This window comes from Gorilla gorilla, chromosome 9 (genome assembly GCF_029281585.2).
Source record: "Gorilla gorilla gorilla isolate KB3781 chromosome 9, NHGRI_mGorGor1-v2.1_pri, whole genome shotgun sequence".
Taxonomy (NCBI): domain Eukaryota; kingdom Metazoa; phylum Chordata; class Mammalia; order Primates; family Hominidae; genus Gorilla; species Gorilla gorilla.
The window spans coordinates 113485110-113501567 of record NC_073233.2 but is presented as its reverse complement, the minus strand read 5'-3'; the positions used below and the strand labels follow the sequence as shown (position 1 = coordinate 113501567).

Sequence of the window (16458 nt, the reverse complement as noted above, 5' to 3'; positions counted from 1 at the left end):
ACTCATTTCAGAATCTGAATATTTATGGATTATATTGGACAGGGACTGCCTTTTTAAAGGGCTGATTCTTTTACAGGATTTCTAATGTAGCTGAATTAAACTAACAATCAAAATGACTAAAATATATTTATCTTTTGCAAAATTTGGAGATGGACTAATTTAGTATTTTTGTTATTACTTTTGGTCAAACTGAACATATCTCATCCTCCAAACCAAAATATCTCTATCCATTAACTATTGAAAAAATATGAGAAAACAGCCAGCTTTTGGGTTATCTCAAATGTTTTGTGATGGACACATCCAATTAAACTAGCATTTTTGTTTGCAAAGATAACTATTCTGTTATCTACCTGTGATACAACAATATGACATTTTAATTAAAGAAAGTTGCCTATATTAAATTTATTTTTTAAATGTCCATTCTGTCATACTTCATATTTTGGATACCTCGCAAAAAAATGTATACTTGTAATTACATTTTGAAATTTGACTACAAGGGCTATTACACTCACTTTTTTTGTTATTGTAATAGGTCATAATTTTGTATTATCTGTATTTCATATAATTTTAGTTTAATATTCATCAAAGTGTGACTTTCCAACAATAGAATAGTTGGAATAAACTATAAGCCAAAATTGTTCCTTCCTCAGGAATGTGGGATTTATACCAAAAATTATAAGTTTAAGTTAATCAGGTTTAGACTTATGAGCATGTAAACTCTATACACAGAATAGTTTATGTTACCATAGTATTCTTAGAGCACTAATTTAGTTTTGAGGCAGATGAACCATCATTAAATAAGCTGTACCCTAGATAACTAACACGCTTTATTCTTTTTTTTTTGAGTATACATTCCACAAAATAATTAAACATATACTGTTTAATGGCCCTTATTCCCAGACAGACCAGATCCTCCAGTTTTACAAAGAGCCACTGTAGAAAAATCATGACTAAAATAAACTTAACCAGCCACATATTATGTCTTTATATTTAATCTAACATGACAAATTTAAAAATCCAGTCCGTATCATGGTGAGGAATAAGTTTCATGTTAATTCTCTAGAATATTAAATTTCAAGACCTATTTTTACCCTTTTGTACTCAAAGGCATAGAGCTTGATAAATGAGGTTGCCTTATATTTACTGCTTATGTTTTACCTTTAATTAGATTGGAAAATCACGAGTCTGTATGCTCTCGGTCAGTCCATTCAACAAACACCAATCACCTGACCCACACTCTTGACTATTGATTTTTTCCCAAATTCTGCTTAGATTTGCCTTAAGGATTTTCAGCATGCTCATTTGTCAAAATAACTTTCCTTTTCTCTGCTAGAAAATGTTTTCTCCTTATTTACAATTTGTTTTCTTAAAAAATTTTTAAACATACGCAAAATCAATTGTATGTGATTATAACAAATATTAGATCACTAATACTGTACTATTCTTGGATTCTAAATAAACAGACTTAAAGTTTACTCATGTCAATTTTCTCAATCCTTATATGTTAAGAAATAACATACTCTACGTTTCATATTTTTTTCTACTTTTTAATTCTGTATGCAACTTGCTAATATTTATCATGTTTACAAGTACTTTAACAGTAACACTTTATTTCTCATATATTTTTATTACATAAATAAAATAATACTAGTTGCAGTTATCCCAAATGAGGTTAACAAACAAAAAGGAGAAAAAGAGGATTAGCCTCATATAGTTTACATTATTGGAAGTCACAATACAAACTTTAGAATATTTAAGATCTTAATTTGTAAAAATGAAACAAAAGAAAACATATATCTACCACTTGTAAGGAAATCTTTCAAAATTTAATAATAATAATTAATATGTTAAAATAATTACTATTGATAAAGTACCTTCACATGTATTTGGATCATAGATTATTTTTAAAGGTAGTAAGATTGACAGAATCTTAGGAGAGACATGAGAAAAATATTTAAATAAACAAATAATATTTATGTATTAAAAAGAATGCTTTCCTTAGAACTACTTAGAATGCTGACATCCATTTTAAAACTTGGAACATAAAACTATTAACTGAGAAATTTTACAAAAAGGACTACCCACAAACCTTGTTCTAATTTATGTGCACTTCTGAATAAAAATAACTCCCTTTTGCTTTAATGCAATATTGATTTTATCACCAAATATGTCAAGAGATTTTTAAAAATTAAGTAGTAACTCATAGAACCTATAGCCTTCCTGAAAAATAATATAATTATTCACTTTGCAAAAGTGACATATGCTTCAAGCTCCTCATGAAACTAAGTTCTAAAAAGAATTAACAGTTAAAGAGACACCAAAAATTAAGGAAATTTTATCATGTTATCTGCTATATGAATTAACAGCCAACACATACAAATTAAATAATTTAAGTTGATGAAACAGATGTCCTCCAGACAAATTTAAAAACTCTGTTTTCAATTTCACTTGTTTCTTTGTTCAGCACACTTTCTTGTACTGAAAGAATTTTAAATAAAAATGTTCCCAGCTTGATATGACAAAAAGGCTTTACAATTCAGCTTGAACATTTTATTAACTGTGAAAACATGCAAAATTGTATGTAGAAACTATTCCTACTTCTTAAATAATCTATAGTCCTTATCTGAATTTATGAATTTAAAACAGTGGTAAATTAGCATATAAATGTGAGGAGGTATCTGAAACATACACTTCCTTCCAGAAGGAAAAAGCAATACAACTGCTATTGACTGATCATGTTTCAATGTGTTTTAAACTAACATGAACAGTTGATTGTATTTTTTTTTTTACATTAAGTTATACAGTATCCTGGTGAGAGTGGAAGGAATTGTACAACTGCTTTCTTATGGCATTAGGTGAGGTCACTCGTTTAGTTTCATTGTGTGGAATAATAGATCAAGCTGGGTTGGTTGGTGAATTCAGGTGGATGGGAGCCTAATGTCATTTGGCATCGAGGTAAGGATTCATGGAGTTATATCCACAGGATATATGCATTATGTGATAGTAAGAGACATTTACACCCCAGAATATAAGGGCAGGGCAGCCTCAAGTGACATCACCAGATCATCTGCAGCGTCAACCAACCGACTCAAATATATATCCTCCACACCACCACTCCCCTCTTTTTCTCACTATTAGCATGCCTTCCATAGTCTTCATGTTTCTTCTTTAAAAGCAAGACCTATGCTTACTCAAGTGAAAAGCAAATAAGAAAAACCAAAGGAACAGAATAAAAAACTAGCTTGAGTACAATTTTCACCAAATTGACATTCGGATGATAGGAATAACACTAAAATGTTAAAGGAGAATTTAACTTGAATGATCTAGACAGATAATGAATAAAAGAGAAAGTCAGGAAGAAGCAAAGAGAGGGAGGAGAAGAAAGAAAAGAAAAATAAATTAAGGAAAAGAAAAAAAAACAACTAAATATCCCTGAAACGAAGTCTTGTTTTTAACTCTGATTTGTCCTGAAACCAGGCAACTGTGGGAATCTTGAAATTCTTTCTAAAAAAATTAAATAATAACAAAGAGGAAGAGGACTCCATTGCTTGGTTTCAGTTCTTTTCTAATTTTTCATAGCTTATGTTTTACTTACAGGCATTTGTTACAGCAAAACTGTTGGCTGTCTCAATGTTGTCCACATGAGGTACCAAATTAAAAGGAGCTTCCGACGCATTGGGGCTGGTGTTATGAAGAAAAATTGCTAATCGAAAAGCAGTGTATTCCTGATCTGTGTTTCGGATGAAGAGACCACCTATTAAAAACAGCAGGAAAAGCACATTCACTGTTTCCTCTTGTAAACATTATACCCACCCCAAGCACAGTCAAATCTACTGCCATTCACAAGCACATACAATTAAAGAGCTATACCTGCCACATCTAGGGAGACTGCCCTTTGTCCCTAAGGTGCATGCTTAGTATTTAGTCTTTAGAGCAGCTCAGCTTTTTCTTGTCCCAATGTGTCTTGCTCACAATGACCTCTGAGACCATTTAGTGAATGTTCCTTTCTCTCCCTTGCCCTCCCCCTGATTCCCAGCACACTGCTACATCAGCCACCTCAGGGCAGCTCTCTCTAAGATGCATGCAGATGAGCGGAAAAGAGATTTACATTAAAATACGGAAATGAAGGGATATAGTGCCACACAGGGAAGAGGGAAATCAGAAAGAAGAAATGAACTTTATTTTCCTGCAGCTCGTGGACTCAGCCTAATTAACTCCGTTTTATTCACAGTCCACGAGAAATGATGCAGTGTTGAGGCTGGGCTTAGTTGGAAGAAATTCAATAGCTGCGTCCCATTAAAAGACAGTAGAGGAGAATAGCAAGAAAAGCCAAGGATGGAGGGTGTCCCTGGAAATAGAGTCGAGGTAGAGAAATAAGGGCAAAAGCTTCAAGAAGAAAACAAAAATAAAAGGGGAGAAGCTTCCAGGAAAGGGATCTAACTTTGGAATCTGCTAACTGGTAGCAAGAAAAGGCAGGGAGTGCGGGTGGAAATGTCTTTTTCCTCAAACAGTGTCTTTCTGTAATAGCAAGAAAGCTGCGGCGTCCAGAATGGGAAGAAGTGGATGTTTTTTTCTTTTTTAAACAAACTCGACATCACTTTATGCTTTAGAGAAAGGGATGAAAATAAATATCATATAAAATATAAACAAATTCCCCGAAGACTTTCCCCCAACTTATTTCAATCCTACTTAAGCGACTATAGGTGAAGGTGGAAATAGGGCTATGGGCTGAGAACGCATGGGTGGGCTGCCCTGGGTGTATTCCAACGGAACCTGCACTAAAGAGGAAGTCTTTTTGCAAAGGAGAGAAAGGAAGAGGAGGGAAACAGAGGGGAAGGGAACTGCTGAAGGTTTCCCTGAATTGCTTATCAGCAACTCATTTAACTCACTTTCGGATATCTGCTACAACCAGCCACATGCACACCCCATCGGAGCACACCTTACCTATTTGCACGCTGCTCGGAAAGGCTCCCATGGCGAGTCCCCAAAATCCAGAAAATAACAAGACAATCTGTCTGCAAATAATCCTCATCTTCTTTTCTCCTCTCCCTGGCGCGCGCTCTCTCTCTTTCTCTCGCACTCTTCCTAAAGGCTGTTCAGAGAAGCATTGAAGACGATGGCGCTAAAATTAAAATCAACCAAAAAAAAAAAAAAAAAAAAAAGAAAGAAAAGAAAGAAAAAAAAGGAAAGAGGTTTCGGTGGTTTAAGATTATGACTATTTCTCCTTAGCAATCCATCGCGAGCCGCCAGATTTTTCCCGCAGTCTCCATAGCCCTGGGAGAGGTTTTCTGTCCGGCTGCAAATGTTGCACATGCAAAAGATGGTGGTGGAGCGTCTAGTGGCTGCTCGCAGGGATGAGACATGCGCTCTATCTTTGCCTCACTCGCACTCGCGCTCGCCCCTTGCTTTCTCACATACACACAAACACTGGCGCCGCGGCCGCCACACGCGCTCTCCAGCTCGCATCAGCCGACATCCCCCAGCAAGCCTGCACCAGCCCGGAGCATCGCTGCCCTCCTGGCGTCCCCTCCCCGAGCGCGCACTCCCTCCGCACGCCCCTCGCCCACCGCTCGGCTGGCTTCACCCCCTGGGTGCTCACCGGAGCGCCCCAGTCTCCCGGACGCTCTGGAGCCAGTCTGGTGACAGATTTTCCCTTCTCACCACTCGCTGACTCCCTCCTCTTTTCTTCCTCGGTTCGCAGAGGGACCGACTCTGGGGATGGGCACCCCCAGCGCCCCTCTGTTGGTTTTCCTGGCACCTCTGTTTCTCGGCTGCGCTAGGCAGAAAATCGGCCCACGGGCCAGGTCTGCAAGCCCCAATCGGGGGCTCCGGGGGGTTAGTACCTCCCCATGCCCCCAGGCCCCTGCCGCATCCTTGCAGGTTCGTGAGGAGGACGGGCTGCCTCCCTCTCCTACAGTCCTGGCTTCCCTCTCAGCCTAGCCCTCTTCTGCCACTGGGCTGCGCGCGGGGGACTCCGGTCCTCGCTGCAGCAAAGATTTCTCACCAGCAAACAGCCCGGGAATCTGGAGAGCCTGACAAGGGAATGGATGAGGTGAAAGGGTTCAGAGAGGGATGGGAGGAGAAAAGACAGGCAAAGGGCAGCCCCGGGCGGGTTTAAGAGGCCAGGACCAGGATGAAAGAATTGGAGGAGGTAAGGATGGGGAAGAGAGCCAGAGAAGTTGAAACATCCTGGGAAGGGGAGGAGGGGGTAAAAGGTTATTTTAAATAACTGACGAAGTTTAGGGTACTGAACGGGATGGGGAAAAGACTGAGAAATGAAAATTGAAAGAGGCCTCTAACATTCTCTTTGAAAGGCATGAAGCAGGGATAGGAATAAGAACTGCGTGAAGTGTAAAGTAGGAAAAGTGATTAAAGATTCGATTGCTTTCTATACAGTCACCCATTCCGGAGGACTCTTTCCTTCTGTGCTGTGGCCCATTGCAGGAGCAGGAGGGACACAGCGCAAAGGCTGATGAAGGACCAGAGGGGCAGTGCTTGGGGCGGTGGGCACCGGTGTCTGACAGGAAGATAGTGTTTCGTGCACATCTCCTCTTGTCTGGGACTCTGGAATGCTCACTCTGCTCCACGCCACCACCAGGTAGATTTAAGCACTTCGGTGATGATGTCAATAGTTGTTTTGACTGGGTAGAAGTGAAAATGAATTATCCTAGAAAGTTTTGGGGTTACAGTCTCACTTGCTCTCCAGAGTCACCTTTAAGATTGTCCTTTCATCTCCCTGTCCTGGACTGAGCTTGAACCACACTCAGAAGCAGTCACTGTGGTAGCCGTGAGTGACCGATTTCTGATTTCCTCTGTATGGTTTGAGATTTCCTGATCTAGTTAGTAAATACGATCTCCTGTTCCAATAAGCTGTGTGAGAGAATCATTAGAAGGAGAGGTTCTCCTTAAACGTTAGGGAACCTAGGGTGATGTCTGCCATTAAATTTTTAAAAAGAATATAGCAAATGCCTAGGTTTGCCTGACATAATATTTGAGACTACAATGCTTAAAGTGGAATTCTTGCAAGGGACTTACAGAAAGCCTGGTAACGGCTTTTTGAAATATGCATTACCTTAACTCCTTCAAAATACTTTATTTGGTGTTGCTGATTACCTGTATTTGTAGTTTGTAGATGACATTTTAAAATCCCTGCTAAAACTTGAGTGCTTTTCTATTTCCTAAGTTTTGAATTTTATTTTTAAAATTGCATCTTTAAAATAAATGTCTGCTTTCCCGTTACATTTCACCACAGATTGTTATGAAAAAAAAACCTAATTGTAACTGTATTTTACAAATCATACATTTGTCATTTTAGTTTGTGAAGTTTTAGTCTTGCAAGTCAAGTGAAATTTGAAGCATTTTTCCTTTTTTTATTTTTCTGTGTTAAAAAACAAGGCTGTAAATAATAGCATTCTGTTTTCTCTTGAAAAAGGATAATAGAGTATGACACATAAAATTCAAGTTAAATTAAAATTTCAAAATCCACCAAACTGTTAAACTCATCACTTGCTTGGGTAACTAGTGAAGCTCTTCCTGATCCAGAGGCAATTATTAACTTTAATTCTTCTCAAAATTGAAAGATTTCAGTTTTCATATGATGTAATAGCATCATTGATATAGATGCAGGACAAGTTTTTTTTCCCCACTTAACTGTCATGATAACACCTGGACTAATATAACCACAGATGACACAACTATATTTTTCCAAAATAGTAATCCAGTTGTTTTTAATTTCTATTTTCCCAAGTAGTTAAAACCTCTATTTTACTTTCTAAACCTAAACTCTCTTTATCTGTATTATATACACATATATTTATAAATGTATGTATCAAATATATTTTCTCTGTATGATACATAGAAATATATCATATATACATATATACATATATACATGTATATAGATGTACATATATGTCAAATAGTTATATATTAAGCACCTATGATGTGTATTTATTCTCCAAGTGTTTGAGATATAAAGTTGAACAAAACAAAATCCCTGATATTCTTAGAAGACTCTTAATGTTTATGAACGCTCACTAATGTGCAAGGTATTGTGCTAAAGCCATACATATATCACCTGATCTACAGAAAACTTTAGGTATCCTTGCATTTGTTAGGTAACCCAACTAAAGATTTAGATTCTTTCTCAAGATTATATTCTTGGTAAGTGATGAAACCATAACTAAGGATGGGACTCAAGTTGTCTGATTTCAGAGACTGGGCTGTCTTTATTAAAACCTGCTGTGTTAATGAGTTTAAGGAGTGATGAGGGGTCTGGGAGCTGAAAAGTAAACTACAAGAATCCTAGCATTCAGAAAGGTAGTGTGTTCTACCTGAAAGACCTCAGGCTTTCAGACTAACAATTAGTAACTGGTTTCAGATTACAGGCCCTCAATTTCTTAGCTGTATTGACTTGGATATATTACCTAACATTTCTTTTCTGACAGGATATAAGTAAACTTTCAACACAGTTCTGGCACATAACTGGCAACTCTTGTCAATAATGAGTTGCCCCCCAAAATGTGATAAAGGCTCTTATAGAGTGAGGTGCAGAGTGCCATGTGAGCAAAATAGAGTGTCTAACTCTGACTTTGAGGGAATTCAGGGAGAACTCACAGAGAGAAAAATAAAATTGAATTGAGTTGCTATGTGTTTGTAGGGATTATCAAGTGGAGAAAAATTATGTCTTTCTAGACACTGCTAAAAGCTTCGTAAAACTAGACTTCAGGTTATATGAGGGGAAGTAGTGGAAGTGCGGCTGGAAAGCAGAGCAAGAGATGGCTCGGCACCATCTCACTCAGAAGCGTTGTCTTCGTCTCATAGAGACAGAGAAACAATGAACGGTTATAAGCAAAGGGGCAAAATGACCAGATTTGTACTTTAGATCAGAAATCTGATGCTAGGAAACCAACCCATATTTTTAAAAATAAACCTTTCATTTGGAATAATTTTATTTACATAAGTGTTTCTAATTAACTACGGAGAGTTCCCCTGTACCCTTCATCCAATTTCAGTTTTCCTTAATGTTATCATCTTACATTACTCTGGTACCTTTGTCAAAAATAAAAAACTGACACAGGTATGTCACTGTTAATTAAACACCAGACTTTATTTACAGTTATATCAGTTTTTCCATTAGAGTATTTTTCTGTGCCAGGATCTAGCTCAGGACACCTCATTATATTTAGTTGTCATAGCTCCTTGTTCTGTTTTGTGAGTTTCATCTTCGTTTTTCGTATGACATCAACAGCTTGATAAGTACTGGATAGGTGTTTGTAGAATGTCTCTCAATTGGGATTTGCCTGATACTTTTCTCAGGATCAGACTGGGGTTATGGATTTTCAGAAAGAGTACCATACAGGTGAAATGCTCTTCTCAACACATCATACAATGGAATCCATGATATCCCCTGATGTCCCTGGTGACATTAACCTTCATCAGTTGGTTAAAGTGTTTTTGCACATTTTATCCACTCTAAATTAACTGTTTGTTTGTTTGTTTTCATTCCATACTGTATTCCTTGGAAGTGAGTAACTAACTATATCCTACTCTCCACGAGGGGAGAGTATCTACATAAATTACTTGAAATTTTTGTATTGAAGCATCGTCTCTTCTCTCCCATTTTGAAAAAACTTAGTCATTAATTTAAATCAGTGTGGACACATGTATATTTATGTGTTTATATTATTTTTTAACATTTAAGCACAGGGATACATGTGCAGGTTTGTTACATAGGTAAACTTGAGTCATGCGGGTTTGTTGTACAGATCATTTTATCACCCAGATATTAAGCCTACTACCCATTAGTTATTTTTCCTGATCCTCTCCCTTCTCACACCCTCCACCCTCCAAAAGGCCCCAATGTGTGTTGTTCCTCTCTGTGTGTCTATGTGTTCTCATCACTTGGTTTACTGTTCCTGTGTCAGTTTGCTAAGGATCATGGTCTCCAACTCCATCCATGTTCCTGCTACAGACATGTTCTTGTTCTTTTTTATGGCTGCATAGTATTCCATGGTGTATATGTATCACATTTTCTTTATCCAGTCTATCATTGATGATAATTTAGGTTTATTTTATACTTTGGGTTATATAGTCTGATACTATGCTATTTGTTATTTATTGTGCTGTTCAAGTTGGTCCAGCTTTGGACATTGGGAGCTATTGATATATGTCCATCCTTTTGTTTTCTGAACATTTCCAGCCTTATTGTCACTATAGGAAGCTCTCTGTACATTACCTTTTATATTCCTTGCCCTAGCCTTAGTATGAGCCTTTTCAATAAGGAGTCCTGATTCTTTTCATTGCAGATTGGTATTTAAAAACCAAGATCTGGCAATGGGCTTGCTAACTGTTACTGAGTTGTCATTGCTTCCAGACTCTCACATAGGACAGTGCTTGGTTATACATGTATAACCCGTGTTGGAGTACATACCTATAATTGTTTCTCTATCCATCTATCTATGTATTAAGTTAAAAATGAGTTGTTACTGATGTTCACAACTAAAATTCAGTACTACAGCATTCATTCTAATCTCCCTTCTTGCTTATCCGTACCTTACTTCTCCAACATTAAGAAACCTAGTTCCCACAGCCAAGTTAAATACATTTATCTATGATATTAAACCTAAACTTAAGTTCTCCAAAAACAATTGAATTTTTGGTACTATATTTTTGTTTTCAGCTACTGGTGATTACTGAAAACCCATGTCTATTATTGTTAGTTATCTGTATTCCTAGGAAACATCGAATTTCACAAACATTAATATAAATATATGGCACTTTTTGTGATATTCTGTCCTAAAAGAAGTGAGTACATTATTCAAATGACTACCAACAATTTAATAAATTTATTTGTGTATTTACTAGTTTAATGATTTCTTTGCAAAACCTAGTTTTTTTCAGTGCCTACATATTTTTCTCCAATTAAGCTGATACTTTCCAGTTTTCATATATTTTGCTGCTGTCACTTTCCAGCAATAGGAACAATACCCTAGTGCCTCACAGAATATATTGCTTTACCTTTTTATCTATCTGTCAACCTTGCATGAAATCAGCACACTAATCTTGCCCTATAGCAGTTGCTTGATTAATCTTTTGTCATCTATCTACCTCACATGGTCTCTCCATGAAACTGATTGACATTGTGCGTGACTTTAATGCTGATAAATTATCTCTCTTCCAGGACTACAGAATCCTCATTACACCAAAAAGATTACTTTTCTTGTTTTATGTTCCTCATTCTTCTCTCAAGTCACTGTAATTGAAAGAGGTCACTGAGTAGAACTTGGCAGTCTTTCCCTCCTTCACTCATCCATTCACCATATATTTCTAGAACATTTTCTGTGGATCACAGTATCATGAGGGAACGGAAAGTGTTTTATTCATCACGGTATTTGTTCCCAACAAGTAAAGGATCGCAAACATAGACATATATGCAAAAACACACACATAGAAGTGAGTACAAAGAATTATGTTGTAAACCCTGCTTTGGTGGTAGAAACTTGATGTGATCCCTTTCTAGGCAAAAATCATATTATATTAAGCAAGAATCTACTTCTATCCCACTGCTGGTTCTGCATCTCAATGCCTATTCTAAGAGAGGAATAGTCAATTAAAGCATCAGGGAAAGAAAATATTTGTACTGGGTTATAAAAGGCTGAAAGGTTTTCATGAGCTAAGAAACAGAGGCGCATTCCAGACAAAGGGAAGAGGTGATTGTGTATTAGTTGAACAACGAGTAGCCAAAGGTAGGAATCATGACGGGGATTAGTAGCCAATCAGGCGCAGGAGTTTGATTAAAGCCAGATTCTTGCGCCCCGCGCGGTGGCTCACGCCTGTAATCCCAGCACTTTGGGAGGCCGAGGCGGGTGGATCACGAGGTCAGGAGATCCAGACCATCCCGGCTAACGCAGTGAAACCCCCCGTCTCTACTAAAAATACAAAAATTAGCCAGGCGTGGTGGCGGGCGCCTGTAGTCCCAGCAACTCTGGAGGCAGAGGCAGGAGAATGGCGTGAACCCAGGAGGCGGAGCTTGCAGTGAGCAGAGATCCTGCCACTGCACTCCAGCCTGGGCGGCAGAGCGAGACTGTGTCTCAAGAAAAAAAAAAAAAAAAAAAAGCCAGATTCTGAAAAGCCTGGCATAGAGCAGACATTAATATGTATTTTGCTACATGAATTGACAAATGACACAAAATGAAGCTTTGAGCTATACATTTTCCTCCTTACTTGTTAACAGTATTTATCCTAATGAGTCACAGGTCATTTTGTTAACTTGATTCATATTCAGGCAGTTGATGGAAAATTAATAAAATTATTTGGATAATCAAATTCTTTTAAATGATATCTCAGATTTTGTAAAATGAATGTTAAATTATGTTTTCCAATTTAAACATCTGCACTGGACACATTCACAAAATACATATTCAGTATTTTTAAATGTAATTTTACTTTGTACAATATAACAGTAGTGATTATAATTGTCTTTTATTAAGCAACTACTATGATATAATAATGCAATTTTTAGTTCCTAAAACAATCTTTCAATTGAGATAGCATTTGCCTTGTTTTAGAGGTGAGAAAATTAACGCTCTGAGGGATGAAGTAACCAGCCCAGTGTCACTCAGCTAGCAATGGTGCAGCAGAATTCAAAACAACATCTTTTTGGCGTAGAGCCTGTGCTTTTTGGACTATACATTTCTTATATATATGTATGAGAAAAACCAAGAGTTTGGTTTGTACCAGTTATCTTTGCTTTGGCTCTGATTTAAGCTGAAGCTTATACAACATTTAGGAAGGAAAAAATATGTACTTTTACAGTTTTGTAGAAATATCAGTAATTACTGAGACAATTAACACAATGCCATGGTAACAAAGTTAGATAAATAGTATTTAATTCTTTAGGCCGGGTGCGGTGGCTCACACCTGTAATCCCAGCACTTTGGGAGGCCAAGACAGTCGTATCACTTGAGGTCAGGAGTTCGAGAACAGCCTGGCCAAAATGGTAAAACCCCGTCACTGCTAAAAATACAAAAATCAGCTGGCGTGGTGGTGGGTGCCTGTAATCCCAGCTACTCAGGAGGTTGAGGCAGGAGAATCAGTTGAACCTGGGAGGAAGAGGTTGCAATGAGTAGAGATCACGCCACAGCACTCCAGCCTGGGCAACAAAGCAAGACTGTATCTCGAAAAAGGAAGGAAGGAAGGAAGGGATGGAGGGAGGGAGGCAGGGAGGGACGAAGGAAGGAAATTTATTTATTTCATATGGAAATATTTACTTTTTTGGGAAGGGTAAAATATTAAATAAAGAAAATAAGGGTGGACACTCTAGTTATATAACCATCTTGGTTCTTAAAACAATTCAAACTGATTTATACTAGAGTCACACCTCCATCTCCAAGTTCCTATTATTCATCATATTCATCTCAGTTTGTTGAGTTTAAGTTGTGTACTGAACATTCTCTCTCCTCTTTTCTGATTCCTTTCCCCCATTTCTTTTCTAGCACCTGAGGAGATTGAGTTGTATATATTTAGTCACACCTTATTCTACTACTTTTTCTGATTCTTTTTCCTCATTTCTTTTCTAGCACTTAAGGAGATTGAGTTGTATATATTTAGTCACACCTTATCCTACTACCTTCCCTTGAAAATATCCTTGGCTGTGACTGAATATATTTTGCATAGCATTTTTAACAAAAATAACATGGAGCCATAATGACCTCACTTTCAAGACGGTTTTGCTCACAAACCTCTCTGCTTTCCTGACCCTTCAGAAACTCTCATGCAATGTGTGTTTTCCTAGAAGTCTAATGTAGAGATTATATATAAGGCATTTATAAAAGTACCGAATACTACTGTCTCTAAATATACCACTGAAATCTGAATATTTGTTCAATACTTTCGTTCTGGAAGAAATAAAAAATATAGCGTTAGTAAGAAAGCATATTTTAAAATTACATGAATTATGATATTATTCTGCATATAAAGCCACATGCATATTAGAGAAAGCATTATTCGTGGTTCTCTAGAGATTGTAGAATTCTGGGTGATTTTTATTTTCTTTTGCATACTTTTATCCCAGACAATATCATTCAAATTAAAATTTATTGTTGCTATTATTGTGGTCATTTTGATATTGATGATTTAATATATCCTTTAAAATCATCACAATAAGTGATAAATACAGACTTTTAAAAGCAGTAAATTGTAATCTGTTGCACATGTATACTAAATCAAATTGGTTATGCTTTTATGTATTGTTATTATAGATTGATAATATCTACTAATCTCTCACTGTTCTGAAATAGTGGGTGGGGTGCAGTTACAGATGAAATTGATAACTAGATTCCTCATAGGAATTTTGTGGGTAGGGATAGATATTGCACATAAGTAAAATATTTGATCATATGGTACAAATGTAAAATATTACTTGAGATATATTTTAATAAAATCACAAAAAAGTGAACATGAAGCCTACCCTAAGAAAATAAAGATTAAGTATGTAATAAGGGAGATTACTTTCAAATGAAATATTAAGTTTCATGGATTGATGGAGAAAAGTGGGTGAAGGTTGCTTTGCAATTGGAGAAAATAAAATGTGTAGGGCCGGGAGTGATGGCTCATGCCTGTAATCTCAGCACTTAGGGAGGCTGAGGTGGGAGGATCACCTGAGGTCAGGAGTTTGAGACCAGCCTGGCCAACACGGTGAAACCCTGTCTCTACTAAAAATACAAAATTAGCCAGGTGGGGTGGTGTGCACCTGTAGTTCCAGCTACTTGGGAGGCTGAGGCAGGAGAATCATTTGAACCCAGGAGGCAGAGGTTGCAGTAGGCGGAGATGGCACCATTGTACTCCAACCTGGGTGACAGAGCGAGACTCTATCTCAAAAGAAAAAAGAAAAGAAAATGTACAAAACCCAAAACCAAACAAATTAAAATGCTTCTAGAACAAGTACAAAAGCATGCAGATTGTCTTGCTTGGAGGTAGAATCCATATCAAATAAGCAAAATCCCTGGTAACATGGGCAGAGAAGGAACATATCAAATGGACAGAAAAATTGAGTATCAGACAGGCTATGAAAAGGCACTGAAGTGGGGTTTTATGTTTTCTACTGGTAGACTTTCTGGGCATTTGTAGAGTTTTCATTCCAGATGCATAGAGTAAGCTAGAACTTGGGTGAGACAGATTATAGGCATAGAAAACACAAGGCATCTGTGTATACCTTAATCTTATGAAGGACGTTGAACATTGCATAGTAGTATCAAAATTCTTAACTGCACCTTTGTAATAGTAAAATAAAATAAGCATATGTCCCAATATATATTTAGCAGTATTTATAAATTACATCTATATATGTTATATATATATTTGCACTTCAACACAATGTATTTGGAGATAAGATCATGCAAATATAAAAATTGAAAAGTAGAAAATACAGGTATTTTAAGTGAATTTTACTTGATAAATGTCTTAGTCTCATGTTAATTGTTTTCATAATCTTTAATAAAGTCTAATAAGATTATATGCTTTATATTATTGTATATTTTATTTATTGATGTTTTTGTGAGAGCAATGTGATCAAATGTACTCTATTCATTCTGAAATTTTCCTTTAATATTTTATGCTACAGATATTTGAAAATGGGGTTATAATTTCAGTTTGTTTTGTACTGGTTTTAATGGCTATCAAAGTTGAAAAATACACCATAAAAACATATAAATCCAACTAGAACAAGTTTACTGTGTTGTGTTTACCTTGTCACCACATTTATTTTTCAGTCCTATACACTAATTGCTAAAAGCTGATGTGTTGAAATTTTCATTCAATTACTCTTGTGATCTTATCAAAAGTCTTATTTTAGTAATAGGTTTAAAATATACAGGAACTGTTTATTTGAAGACTATATTCCTGAGTTTTTCAACTGAGTGGACTTGTTTCCTAGGAGATACATGTACATTTTTGTCAGCAACAAAACCACATGATGATAGATAAACTCCCAAGTATCCATTTTCAGAATGACTTTTTTTATAATATGAATTGTTTTTACCAAAAAGCAGTTATTTTCTCAATGGCTAAAATGTCATCTATACTTTAAAGGGACAAAGTATTTGTTTCTACACACCTGCTTCAAAAATATATACATGTATACATAATTTTGTTATATAACAACTTACTGACAACGACTTTCCCTAACGAGTCAGCATATGCAGAACACTGTCTTTTTCTTAAGCTTGCCAGTTCTTTCAAGTAATTTGCCTTAGATTAATAACAAACTTCAGTGTTGTCATATGGTTTTTATAGTCCGTCCGCTTCTTATTGCAAATAATGGCAAATATCTAGAATTTAAAGACCTGTGTTTATGAAATTTACCATTTTGAAAGCATCTTGTAGTATGTAATGGCCCAGAAAAGCTGAAAGCAATGATTTAAGGCATCCTTATTAACCCTTTTAGATTGTATGAATCCC

At 36.6% G+C, this 16458-nt stretch overlaps 1 protein-coding gene across 9 annotated transcripts in view; it reads right to left on the bottom strand.

The window, feature by feature from the left end:
- The window catches only part of GRIA4 (glutamate ionotropic receptor AMPA type subunit 4), a 377201-nt gene extending 371062 nt beyond the window's left edge, over positions 1-6139 (bottom strand). For 3 of the 9 annotated variants that reach the window (XM_055356277.2, XM_055356275.2, XM_055356276.2), the window contains exons 1-3: positions 5600-6139; positions 4945-5122; positions 3596-3754 (exon numbers count right to left, since the gene is read on the bottom strand). In XM_055356277.2, the coding sequence (XP_055212252.1) occupies positions 3596-3754; positions 4945-5032 (247 nt within the window). In that variant the 5' untranslated portion in view covers positions 5033-5122; positions 5600-6139. Of the gene's footprint in view, positions 1-3595; positions 3755-4944; positions 5530-5599 lie in introns of those variants that run through there. The other 6 variants (XM_055356274.2, XM_004052060.5, XM_055356280.2 and 3 more) reach the window with 4 other exon arrangements.
- Positions 6140-16458: the final 10319 nt, after the last annotated feature.